Genomic DNA, 13,960 nt, shown 5'->3' on the forward strand with positions numbered 1-13,960 from the left:
TAAATGATTTTTTTTATTTTTGCATTAATGATTTTATTATTTTGACTCATGTTCTTTCACTGATATGCGTTGGAATTCTTGAATAACAAACGAAACCGTCAACGCCCTCTATACGAAGGCGGGCCGGGGGTAGTGGCGCCATCTGTTCGAAATCGGGTTGTCGTGGTTTTTGAGGCACGTTTTTTTCCTTAGACTGTATCCATCTATTACGGAGTTATATCTATCTTTGGTGTAGGGTAGTTAATGATAGTCTTCTCGAGAAGTCGATACTCATAGGTCAGACTTACTCTGAGCAGCCCCGTATCGTGGTTTACAAAGATGCAAATAAGTTGCAATTTTTACACATAGGTACAGAGCTTCCTAACTTACAAGAGCGTGTTGATGAGAAGTTAGAGAGAGTAAGGATTGTAGCACGTACCAGGATATATGGGGTAGCTAGCATGAGAGCCGCCACTGGGGCAGAGATTAGTGGCAACGTTGTGTTAAATACTAAAGTGGTAGGGAAACCTCCAGATCAGTATGTAGTTGTGGCGGGGTTTATGAGGTGAAGCAGGGTAACTTTTTTGTAATGGTTATACCTTGTGCTTCGTCTTGTTACATACAAGAAAATTTTGTATTTGCGCGAGCAGATCGTGTAGAGGCGGTGTATAGGCTGTCGGATATATGTACAACAGTATGTCTGTACCAAAATAAAATAACTGAAGAAAAAAACCGCGTCATCACCGTTTGATGAGAAACAACTCCGCATAGGTAAAAATGTTACCGAAGGTTGACTGGTAGAGAATGCCTTGTAGCATTAAGTCCGCCTTTTGTACATTTGTATTTTCTTATGTGCAATAAAGATTAAATAAACAAATAAATAAAAACAAGCTCGTTAAACTTCTCAACCGTTACGGAGATTGTTTTGCTTCTGATTTAGCCAGCCTAGGTTGCACTAATACGACCGAAATGAAAATAGTGAGCGACCGGTCGTATATAGACCCTATAGATTGTCACATCATGAACGTGAGAAGGTTCGTGTGATGATAGATGATATGTTGCAAGCCGGTATAATCAGAGGGTCCGTATCTAATTACGCTAGTCCTGAAATATGTAATAAGGGCATTGCAGGACATTTTCGACACTTTCCGAGTGCCTGATCGAGTCATAAGTAACCGTGGGTCATGCTTCACTTCCCATGCGTTCAGAAGGTTTTTTGTAGACAGAGGCATTAAACACGTCCTGAACGTAGTGGCCAGCCCGAGAGCAAATAGCCAAGTCAAGCGATACAATAGAACGATCCTCGACTCGCTGACAGCTCGGGGCCTTGGAACGGATGAGAAAGAATGGGACAGGGAATTAGGGACTAATTCAGTGGGGACTAAACAATACGGTACAGAAGACGATCGGTAGGGCACCAGCTGAAGCTATGTTCGGGGTTGAAATGACAAGCGAATATAACCCTGTGTTAAATGAAGTTGCAGATAAGGATAAAAATAAATAGCCCCTAACGTCTATTCGTAGCGAGGTTAAAGATGACAGAAAGACGCTCAAAAACTTCGCTATGATCAGGGTAGGCGTCCTGCGCGTACTTATAAGAATGGTGATTTAGTAAAAATTACTTTACACTAGAAATCGATAGCGATAACGATGTTCCTTAATGAGGAGGTAGAAGATTCAGAAGATTAGATATCGCAAATGTATTTTTGTGTCTCGTTTCAGGTCGAGTGCTAGAAGACGCGGAAATGGTTGGCGTGCTTAGCTTGGCCTGGAACGAGATGAATGAATTTGGATATATGCTCGATTGCATATTCGGTTACAAGGTTACAAGGATATTTGGTTACAAGGTTACAAGGATATTTGGTTACAAGGTTACAAGGATATTTGGTTACAAGGTTACAATGATATATGGTTACAAGGTTACAAGGATATATGGTTACAAGGTTACAAAGATATTTGGTTACAAGGTTATAAGGATAATTGGTTATAAGGCTACAAGGATAATTAGTTACAAGGCTCTTTAGTTATAGGGTTACTGGATTACTTGGTTACACATACATATTTTCCATGATAAAGAGTTAAATAAATATGTCGCTACTTGGATAAATGATAAATTGCTAAGAATATAACAAGTATTTGAATAGATAATTACTTGAACATAATGTTAATTATATACTCGTAACTGGCAAATTGATATTAAAACAGATACTTATTGAGCATGTAAATTTAGAGCTATAAATTGCTATAGAATAAGATACTTATAAATATATATATATATATATATATATATATATATATATATATATATACTAGTTTTATATTCGTTAAAATTATTTAGATACGAATGTTAGAATGATGAATTTATGTTTACATAGATTGGTTGATGGTTTATATACTTTTATAGAAAATTGTCTTAAATGTAAAACTATTTCCAGATCTAGAATGTCCTTGCTCGCCGAGTGTAAGGTTTTGGTTTCACCAGATACGTGCCTGGGGACATGCACGTCATCAGGATGGTCGAGTGTAAGGTTTTATTATATTCAGAAAGGAATTAAACATTAATTAGCAGCTACACTGACTATTCTGGTGACGTCATGTTCGATGGCGGCAAACGGGTCGGCGCACAGGGCATTCTTGGCCGGGCGACGAAACCGAACGGACGTCTGATAGTAAAAATTGTGGAAGTACCTAATCTTAATCGTTGAGTTGTTGGTTTTGATTTGTTATTTTAAATAACGGTTTTGAAATATAATTACTTTTATAAACTACAAAGTGTTGGTTATTTCCGAGGTTGTTCACACGTGTACAGACGTGCTGTTCACACATAGAAACGCAAGTGATTTTTGATGTATAGCATGTCCGCCCTGTACCCACGACGCTAAAAAAGGAAACTGTTTTGCGGAATTTTTTATTTATAATAAAATTACCAAATAGAATAGAAAGAAATAATTACGAACGAGAAAGTTTCATTAATTATAAGTGCATACCATTAGCACGAGGGTCACCTGTGTGTATTATTTAATCGGAAATATCTATATGAGTACTACCAGTACGTAATTCGAAAACCGTGTCCACCTTTAAAATTCACCTCCGTAAATTCATACTGGCTAAGCAAAAATGCAACACTTAGGCAACCGTGCACACTCAGTCACTCACACACAAATAGCATAGACACTTACATACATACACACGAACATTCATAAGACTTAGGTATAGGCTAATTTTAATTAAGTAATTTGATTGATATTTGTATTTAAGCTTTCCCTTATTTATTTTTTACATTGTGTTTACTAGTCCATCTACTGGGCCTTACTGAAAATCAGCGTCGCGGAGTGTGCCATGTCGGCTCACACCGTGACACCAAGCTGAGTAAGGACCATTTAGCGCAACCTCATTCTGTTTAATTATTTCTAGTTTTAGTCTTGTTATGTTGTGCTAATAAATGCTTTTTCTTTCTTCTTTCTTTTCTTTCTTTTGATGTGGAGTCTATCGGAAGTAGTCTATAGTGAGTGGTCAAGTATTTGCATAGCGGTAGATCATTGATTACTTTTCTCGTGCGTTTGCAAAACCTGATTTGACATGCATATCATTAGTGCATACTAATGATATGCATGTCATTATTTATTTTATTCGAATAGATATCATTAACATTAACTCTATCGCCTAGTAAAATAAAATTGCGATGTTTATCTTTTGGAATTTATAGTCGGTTCGACTCCCGGGCGAGACGTGAATTTAAAAAAAACTTTGAATGTAGTGTTGTTTCTTTAAAAAAATAAAATAATGTTTCCTTTAAGTAACATGAGCTAACTTAAGGTTTTAAGGCACTTCCCCTTCAGGGCCCATTAATTTTTTCCATATTGTAATATAGGCTACCAAATCACTACTGAGTTTTTTGTTAACTCGAAAGGAAACACAATCGAGTTTACTATAGAAAATGTGCCATTTTCAATCAAAAGGGTACTTATTGTCGGTTGTCAATAAGGCGCTATTTCCATACAGCTTCAATTTGAAATCAACCTTATTGACAAGCGACAATGTGGTACCTTTTGGTTGAAAATGTCACAAATGAAGTTGTTTCTTAGCAGTCATCAAATTTACGAAATGTAAGTAGTTTTTTTTATTTTAGCATATTTTGCGCTTCCCATGATTTTCAAATCAGCAAAAACTCATAATAAGGAGGTTATTCGTCATAACTTTGTTGTATTTTTGACTACTAGGTATTACAGGTAACTACTTATTGCTAAATATTACAGTTTGCCCTATTTAAGATATCGATTTTCGTTATGTATAAACAATAAACCCCCTTATGTATAAACGGGCTACAACTACAAAAGTCTCATTTAGCTAATAATTGTTTACCTAAACTTATACACTTATGTATAAAATTGTGAAAGAGTAAACAAAACTTAACTAATTGCGGCTTGCAGCGTTTTATGAATAATGGGGTCTATATGAAACTTTAACGATTCCTTACTATGAAATTCGTTTAAATTGGTTCCAGTGACGTGAAATGAATACACCTTATTAATAAAACATGTTCGATCTTGTTTTTTCCAGTGTATTTTCATAGATTTCATGACTGCTGTAAAAATTATGTGACTATGGAAAATGACCTAATTTAGGAAAATGATCGGAAATTACCATTTGTTACCTTAGATCTCACAATACATTTATTATACATTACGTTGCATGTGAATTCTATTTAGGTCTTTGTCCGGCGTTAGCACAGATTCTATTATGGCAGTCCGATTTGATGATGATCGATCCAGCGGTGTCAGCATGGTTGCATTTTTATCACCTGACACTATGCCTGTCACTTTCGCACTTACATACCTGTTAGAACGTGACAGGCATGGTGACAGGCGATAAAAATGTGACCGTGCTGAGCCCGCTGATCGATCCCTCATGTTGGTTGACCTATGTATCTTATAGATAGCTAAATCTTGTGATGAGGAGGGATGAATGCCATATAGGCAAAATAATGTTAGGGATGAATGTTGATGGACGGAGAGCGTATGGTAAACCCAAAAAGCGATGGATGGATTGTGTGAAAGAGGATATGAGAAAGAAAGGAGTGAGTGCTGAGGTGACGAAAGATAGAGGAGAATGGAAGAGAAAAACATGTTGTGCCGACCCCCGAAACGTGGGATAAGGGCAGGAAGAAGAATAAGAAGGAGAGATAGCTAAAGCTTATTAGATAGGTTTCATGCGAAATAACTAATTTGTATCATTCGTACGACGTGGAGTAAGATTTATTTTATCTGATTTCCACCATATATCTGCGTTAGAATTTTTATTTAATTGATAATAATTTATATTTACTAGTACTTAGTAGTAGTTTTTTTAGGGTTCCGTACCCAAAGGGTAAAAACGGGACCCTATTACTAAGACTCCACTGTCCGTCTGTCTGTCAGCAGGCTGTATCTCATGAACCGTAATAGCTAGACAGTTAAAATGTTCACAGATGATGTATTTCTGTTGCCGCTTTAACAACAAATACTAAAAAGTACAGACCCTCGGTGGGCGGGACCGACTCGCACTTGGCCGGTTTTTTTACTGATAATATCGGAAATGTTTGTTTCTAACTAACATATTTGTTTGAAAACAATAAAAATAGTGCAAAAATATATCGCAACCCTTTTCTATAAGTAGTCTATAATAAAAAATTGGTTGTCTATTTTTTACAGTGACTAAAGTAAAAAAAAATAGTAAAATGACACAAAATCGGGGAATACCCGACTACTATCTAACTACTGGAAATAACCCGTTATATAATTACTTAACTACTAATAACCGATTATTTACTCCACAGCTATAGCGTGGCTAGTCATCCCCTTCAAGATCGGCTACACCACCCTCCTGCCCATCTACTCCTGGCGCCTCATGCTGGTGGTCTGCAGTCTCCCAGGCTTCATCGCCGGTATCTGGACTTGGACTCTTCCTGAGAGTCCTAGGTTGCTGTCAGACACGAACAGGAGCGACGAGGCTCTGAAGATTCTGGCCAGGATTCATAAGAGGAACAGAGGGAAGACGGAGTTTAAGGTCAGTGCATACTCATCACCATATCTGTTACTGCTGGAGAAAGATCCTCCCACGTATGGACTCATCCGATCGTCGGCCAGCCTTGTTGGCACGTTCTTATATCTCCTATTCATCTACTCCTGGTGACGAATGCTGGTCGTCTGGAGCCTCCTAGACTTTATCACTGGTATCTGGACCTGGACTCTTCCAGTCCTAGGTTTTACTGTCTGATACAAACAGAAGCGATGAGGTTCTAAAGATTCTGGCCAGAATTCATAAGAAGAACAGAGGGAAAACGGAGTTTAAGGTCAATTGTTCATAGACCCAATCATATCCACATCCACAGCTGGAGCCAGGCCTCCCTAAATGTGGTACTTTTATCCAATGGTTTCATGACATCCCGAACCCGACCATCTAGTTTATGATTTTAAATGAGTGCCACCAAATGCAACTGCAGCCAAATGTAACGGGGACCTTTCTCAATTAAAATATTATAGAATAAGGAAAAAAGTATACACTTGTGATAACTTGAATGTGTTTTTGAAATTCTATTATATAAGGTCAGTTACATTACATATTTACTGCTATTTTATCGTCGCAACGATCGATCGTTTGCTGCGTGTGAGTCGTTTGTTTGTCGACATACGCATTTTTTCAAATTCTTCTGATAAAGCTGACACCGATATTTGTTATGATAACATTTGATAACTTAACTTTTTAAACGTTATATTCTACAGCTGTTTTATAGTTTGTTATAATCTTATGTATGTATAGGGTTGCCATATGGAAGAATTGCATGTCCTGATAAAAATCCTGACGTCACTCTAAAAATCCTGACATTTCTTGTAACAGAGATTTGGCGTAGGTTGAACGACGCCCCGGCGGCGCGCTGCGCTCTGCGGTAGGTCATTCCTAAAAATCCTGACACTTGCTAAGTCCGGCCGCAATCCGGACAAAGGGTCAAAAATCTTGACATGTCCGGACAAATACTGACGTATGGCAACTCTATGTATGTAGATGTTGACAAAGAGATAATTTTGGTAACCGTACACCTTGAATTCCAGGTTAAGAAGTTGATTCAAGATAACATTTTCGTTGGCAAGTCGCTGGGTGAGGAAGAAAGCAGAACTAAGGCGCTCTTCATCGGAGTCCTCAAGGACCTGAAGATCTTTGTCTCCAAAAGCTATGCTGTCAAATCCAGCCTCATCCTCTTTGCTTTCTTCGCTAATATGGCTGCGTAAGTTACTGTCTACAATTCACATCAATTAGCCGCAAAAGAAAGCATATTTTTGTACGCAAGTTTGTTGGCGAAGAGAACTGCAGAACGTTGCTTCTGTTCCTTCCAATGATCCTCCAATGAACTGTTTTTAAGAACCTAAAATCTTGGCTGTTACGTTTACGTTCTTGGGTAATGTGGCATTAACTTAAGTCTGGCCTATTTTCTTGTATCCGGAGAAACTAAAACAAGGCTACCTGGTACCAAAGGAATTCAAAAAGCTACCCATAAGGTCCATCATCCGGCATATGGAGATGGTGGGGAAAGCTCTTGAGTAGCGGACGGATCTTTCCTAGGGGGTAACTGCACAAAAGATCCCTATGGGTCGAAGTGTATCCGTAAGGGCCCCCGAAACTATAAGATAAGATAAGATAACTAAAACAAGTTTGAAATATATTATAATGGCAGGTATCAATACGCCTAGTTCGGACTATGTTAGTAAATTTAGTCGAGTGGCGAGTATTTCGGTTATTAAAATCGATCAACTGACCAAAAATCGTTCGCATTGCAGAGAGTGAGTGGTGGGCAGTTTCAAAATGAAAGGCTGGTTCGGACTACAGTCATTTAGTTGAGTAGCGAGTATATTAGTTACTAAACGTGTCTGAACACCAAAAATTTAGTCTAGTAGTAAAAGTCACTCACTCACTCACTCATAGTGTTGTGTTCCTGCCGGTAAGTAAGGTTGCCTGAGCTCATCGAGGGAGAGGAGTGTTCGGGTCGGCAACGCGCGTGTAATATCTCCGGTGTTGCAGGCGTCCATAGACTACGGTAACTGCTTACCATCAGGCGGGCCGTATGCTTGATTGCCACCGACGTGGTATATAAAAAAAAAGTGATGGGGAGAGACTCACTCGCAGAAAAATAGAATAAAATGGATCCACCCGACCAATTCTCCCAATCCACCAATCCACCAATACTCGACTAAATCTTTTGTGTTCAGACACAATACTCGCCACTCGACTAAATTACTAACGTAGTCTTAACTAGGCTTTAGTTGCGTTGGTTGCGGGAAGTAATAATAAGTAAACATTTGTGCCAGTTTATCGGTCTTTGTTTCTATGATTGAATTAATATTTTTTCTATAAAAAGGGACCTTATTGTCGATGGCGCTTACGCCATTATAAATACAATGCCGCGCGAAGCTGTGCGGCGTAAGCGCCATCGACAATAAGGTCCCTTTTCATAGAAAATGCCCCATTTACTTGTACCCTTTTTCAGTGGATTCGGCCTAAACCTCTGGATCCCAGCGTTACTCCTCCGCATGCAAGGCCAAGAATGTAAGGCGGGGCCTCAGACCGCCAAACTCTTCAATGCAAACAACAACACTTGGAGTGAGAGGAACACAAGCGTTATCGATGTGGTCCGATGTAGCGGCGACATCACTGATGACGTGAGTTACATCTCCTTTCCTTGTGAACATCTAACTAGATTCCATCTCCCTTTCTCTCCGAATGTCTAGATGTATAGATGAGATGACCCTGCTTTCGCCTCTATTGACAAATAGCCTAAGCTTAAAGATGAAACTGGGAAAGTGACGAGCACTGAATTACTGAAGTACTGAATTATATACTGCAAAGATTTACTGTTGACTAAAAGTTCAAACATTAATTACAGATCTTTACCTCCGGTCTAATCGTAGGCGCCTGCTGCGTTCTCGGTAACGCGTTCTGCGCGCTACTCTCCCGCAGCGGCGCGCGCGGCGTGCGCTACTCCGCGGCCGCATGCGCGCTAGCATGCGCGCTAGCGTGCGGCGTGCTAGCCGCGTGTGCGTGCGCGTGCGCTAGTAATAGCAGGATAGCGGTGGCGGCTGCGGCTGCGCTGAACGCGGCATCACTCAATGGGAATGTGCTGCTGATTAGACTGTTGTTGCACGCATTGCCGCCTAAATTAAGGTTACTTCCTTATTATTTGTAGTGAATCTGTCAATGAGTCATTACTCATCGTTCTACCCATTGGTATATGTGTGCATAAACAAATCGATTCTAAAGGGGCCCACTGATTATCAGTTAGAACAAAAATTTGACAGTTCCGAACAACTGACAGGTCAGTGGGCCCCTTAAGACACGCAAAGTGCAAAAAATTATGACAGCTGTAGGTTGCACAGTAAGGCCCGTAACTTGAATATCCAACGTTGATGTTTGAAAATTCATACCACAAAATGCATTTACAGCAAGCAGTTTATTTTGTTTTTGTATGTTCACGATGTCCTTAAAGATTTTTGCGCGCTACTCCGCGCTCCGTGCTGGTATTCGCGCTAGCGTACGGCGTGCTAGCGAATACACGCCCGTCTGGCTTTACGAATCGTTTGAGAGCTTTAAAGGACACAGAAACAGCCAACAGAGCTGAGCAAAGCACGAACTAGAATCCTCCAACATGAACGCAGTGAATAGGATAGACCAAGTCATATTTTATTAATGTGATTGCATATTGTAACTAATGCGGATCCGCACGTGTACGTATGTAGTTATATCCCGCTCGAATACAGGAGTGACGTCCGTTTATTGAATGCGTAAAGATTACAATGTTTTCTTACATTCGTATTGTCTTTTCAGTGGACTCGGAGTATGCTGGGGCGCGTGGTGGGGCCGGGCTGGTGGAGTGGCCTCAAACCTGGCCGTTGGAGTCCTATTAGACTTCTCTTGCCCCGCGCCATTTATTTCCGTTGCTGCTCTCCTTGCTAGTAAGTCAACTTTTTGTGGCTTCTTTCTAATCAAAAACGTGTCATTTTTAAATGAATAATTAGCTATATTAGCCCCCAACTTACGTGGGCGCCTAAATGTCCAAGTAGGTGCAAACTTAGCATGGTTCCGACCATCTAATCATTTGATCGTCTGCGTCATTTTGTAATTTATGTTTGTTAGAAGTTCAGGGCGCCTGCACGTTGCACGCCCCGTGCAATTTATTGAATTAAAAAAATATGCTTGCTACTTACGCATATAATTTGTTGCTTAAGCAGGATTAAACCATACTACTTTTTTATCTTTCTAGTATCAATTGTGGCCATTTTGCTGATAAAAATGGACGAACAGAAAGAAGAAAGAACTGAACCAGAAGTCGTAGAAAAGAGCACAGGACTGGACAGATACATATCGACGCACATGTAAAGGAAAAACGCATCTATTAGCTTGGATTTAAAGTTGATTTTCAAAGTGCCTTATTAAGATTAAGTAATTTTTTGAGGACTCATATTGTTAGAAAGAATGAGAAAGGAGGCTAAAGATAACGACAAAATACCTGTCGGTTTTGCTTGTATGTGTGAATATTGTCAAGGTGCCTTATTGAAAATAGGTATATTTGTGGACAATGGACATTATATGTGGTATTTTCTATAAAAAGGGACCTTATTGTCGATGGCGCTTACGCCATTATTAACGATGCTCCGATATAAATACAATGCCGCGCGACGCTGTGCGGCGTAAGCGCCATCGACAATAAGGTCCCTTTTTCATAGAAAATGCCCCATATACCTATATTTCGGGGATCTCGGAAACGGCTCTAACGATTCCGATAAAATTTGCTATATGGGGGTTTTTGGGGGCGAAAAATCGATTTAGCTAGCTCTTATCTCTGGGAAAACGCGCATTTATGAGTTTTTATGTTCTCCGAGCAAAGCTCGCGGTCTCCCAGATATTAGCTTGATTGCTGATTAAGTTAGTTATCGACTCTTGCGGCAGGTGTCGCTAAGGAGCGTATAACAATGAATGAAATAATGAAAATATAGGTAGGGTAGGGTAGGAAACAGTGGCTTGGAAAAAAATAGCCGGGTACAGTGGCTCACTCAACCTAATTCCAACATCATTAGAGGCGATATTGGGGCGACTGAGCCACTGTTCGAGCTGAGCCACTGTTTCCTACCTTACCCTACTTTGTCAGTAGAAAAAGACGCGAAATTCATAATTTGTATGGAGAGATCTAGAGTTGCGACTTTGAGTCTGTTTTGAATTCATTGACATACGTAACAGCAATTAGAACTTTAAAGTTACTTGTATCTTTGTATTTTAATTTATGGCCTTAATTTTGTATCAGTCTATTCGGAGAATATTATGTAATTATTAAGAAAAGCTTTACAATTAATTTAAGTAAGTAGGCATTTGTGTTTTGAATTGTACGTACAGTCAAAGATCAGTCAAAGGTCTTATGATCAAAATAAATTTTGGTATTAAATACCATATCTCTAGATGGTCTGTGATTATTGGTAATGTCTATGACAATTTGTAAAATTTTTGATTTATCCAATGTTAATTTTTGATTTATCCAATGTTATGTGTATGATAACACTGATTTAAACTTTCACGATTTTTACTCATTATTATTCACAACGACGGGACTTAATCGCGTAAAATCGCGCCGCGCGTCGGATGTATTTAAAACTTATTTTACCCGATTAAAGGATGACTCACGTTAGACCGGGCCGTGACCGGGCCGGAGCTTCCGGCGCTTCGTTTTCTATGGAAAGCATCACGTGATCACCTGTCATGTCATAGAAAAGTAAGCGGGAAGCTCCGGCCCGGTCACGGCCCGGTCTAACGTGAGTCATCCTTAAGTCCCGTCGTAGTGAATAATAATGAGTAAAAATCGTGAATGTTTAAATCATTGTTATCCAATGTATGTACTTAGTTAATGCGAGTTTTGTGAAGGACTGTACGAGTAGACAATGTGGTGAATATTTATTTATAACGTAAGAATATGTTTGAGGCATGCAGATATTTGTTTTAAAGACTACACTTTGTACAAAAAACCGGACAAGCGCGAGTCGGACTCGCCCACCGAGGGTTCCGTACTTTTTAGTATTTGTTGTTATAGCCGCAACAGAAATACATCATCTGTGAAAATTTGAACTGTCTAGCTATCACGGTTGATGAGATACAGCCTGGTTACAGACAGACGGACAGAGGAGTCTTAGTAATAGGGTCCCGTTTTTACCCTTTGGGTACGAAACTCTAAAAAACTAAGTGAATGAGGATTATACCTACTTATTGTGGTATTCACAAAAAATTTAAGGTTAGATAGGGCAAGAGAAATAGGTAAGTAGTATTATGTTCTTTTAGAAATTCTCATACCTTTTGTCCCGAGTAATGTGCGCGTTTGCCTATTTGTATGATTTGTATCTGAGTTTAATGAGATATTACTGTCGCATGTTCCTAGGCCTAGGCAAGGGAATAATAAAAAAATATTGAAATAAATAAATGTGGATTATTAGTGTAATATCACTCGTTAGCGGTTTAGATATAAATGTTGTGAAATTGTGATTTTAATTGCAGACCCAACAGTCAAAAAAATATGGACATAGAACCGGTGCTAATTGTAAGACCAAACTTTGCAATTATTTTCTATCGAACCCATTTCGTCCAATTCCGTATCGGGTACTATACGGCCACGGTATTTGAAATATAATGAATATAAACATATTATTTATTAGTGTACTAAAACAAATAGTTTTTCTTAAAAAACTGCTGAAGTAACATCAATTTGAAGGTCATTGGGACAGCTCCAATGAGATTTCTATTATGCCTCAAAAATTTGCGTAAATAGTAATAGTGCCTCATATATTTACTGCCTCGCTAACGGCTCGGCTTTATAACTCTTAGTGTAAGGCCTGAGTGAACGCTCGTGTTGAGCGTGCCGCGGGGCGGGGCGTGTAGCGTGCATGTTAAACAAATGCAAACGTATAGGAGCGGCCTTAGTGCACGCTGCTCAAATCACTTGTGAGCCCGACGCCACGCTGCACGCCCCGCCGAACGCTCCGCTTCGAGCGTCCACTTAGGCCTTACACCTACTCTCTTAATCACCGATTGTACGACCTTAATGTACCTACAGGTATCAAGTAGTGCCTTAAGCAGCGATATAACGTAATACAGTACATTACATACTGTTCAGCGTCAAATTCAGCTGTCAAATCGGCTACATATTTTACATTACACGTCTTTATTTTTCCTCGTCTATGGTTTTTAACAGATATTCAAGATCAGCTCTTGTGAATCTCATGAAGATGTAAAGTCTCTTACATTCCTAAAAAAATAGTTGTAAGTATTTTTGTATAAGTTGTACTATTTATAATAAAATATTGAAATATTCTATTGATTTTAATTTCATCGACTTTTAAATTAAACTTTCTGACAAATTTTTAGGTCTAAAAATGATGCGCACAAGCATGTTTGGATATGGCACTGTGGCACAGGGCGGACACGCTATACATCAAAAATCACTTGCGTTTCTATGTGTGAAAAATCTCAAAAAACGAGGTTTCGTACTCGACTGTTTCCTCCTCCAAAACTTACCCAAATGAAATTATCTGTGTCGGACTGTTTGCTTTATAGACTAAATTGATGTCAGTTTTGAATACCATGCTTCTCTTTGCGGCCTAGTAAATTAGGCCGTTTTTGCGAATATTTGAAGTGCTCTAAACAAAAAAGCAAAACAGTCCGACACAGATATTAATAATAATAATATGTGTTGAAAAAATCATTGCTCTATCTTCTTAAACCACGGAGGAAACAGTCGAGTACGTTTGTATGGAGAAATGACCACTCCTCTTGCCTCCCTGTGTTTGCTATGGGCACGACGCCGTGCTTTAGGGGTGCAAAGAACCCCTAAAAGTGGTAATAAAACATTTTTTTAGAATTTGATAGGTATTTATTACTTATACGTATTGTTGTACAATTTGTTTTTCACCTCAGCAGC

General features: G+C 39.1%; 1 protein-coding gene across 1 annotated transcript in view; it reads left to right on the forward strand.

Annotated features, from left to right (window-relative positions):
* Window positions 1-10,502, forward strand: part of LOC134755349 (synaptic vesicle glycoprotein 2B-like) — a 37,128-nt gene extending 26,626 nt beyond the window's left edge. Inside the window, exons 6-11 of the mRNA XM_063691875.1 lie at window positions 5,795-6,024; window positions 7,068-7,240; window positions 8,498-8,669; window positions 8,894-9,171; window positions 9,832-9,959; window positions 10,268-10,502. Of these exons, the coding sequence (XP_063547945.1) occupies window positions 5,795-6,024; window positions 7,068-7,240; window positions 8,498-8,669; window positions 8,894-9,171; window positions 9,832-9,959; window positions 10,268-10,383 (1,097 nt within the window). The 3' untranslated portion in view covers window positions 10,384-10,502. The remainder of the gene's footprint in view (window positions 1-5,794; window positions 6,025-7,067; window positions 7,241-8,497; window positions 8,670-8,893; window positions 9,172-9,831; window positions 9,960-10,267) is intronic.
* Window positions 10,503-13,960: the final 3,458 nt, after the last annotated feature.

This window comes from Cydia strobilella, chromosome 2, assembly GCF_947568885.1.
Source record: "Cydia strobilella chromosome 2, ilCydStro3.1, whole genome shotgun sequence".
Classification (NCBI taxonomy): Eukaryota; Metazoa; Arthropoda; class Insecta; order Lepidoptera; family Tortricidae; genus Cydia; species Cydia strobilella.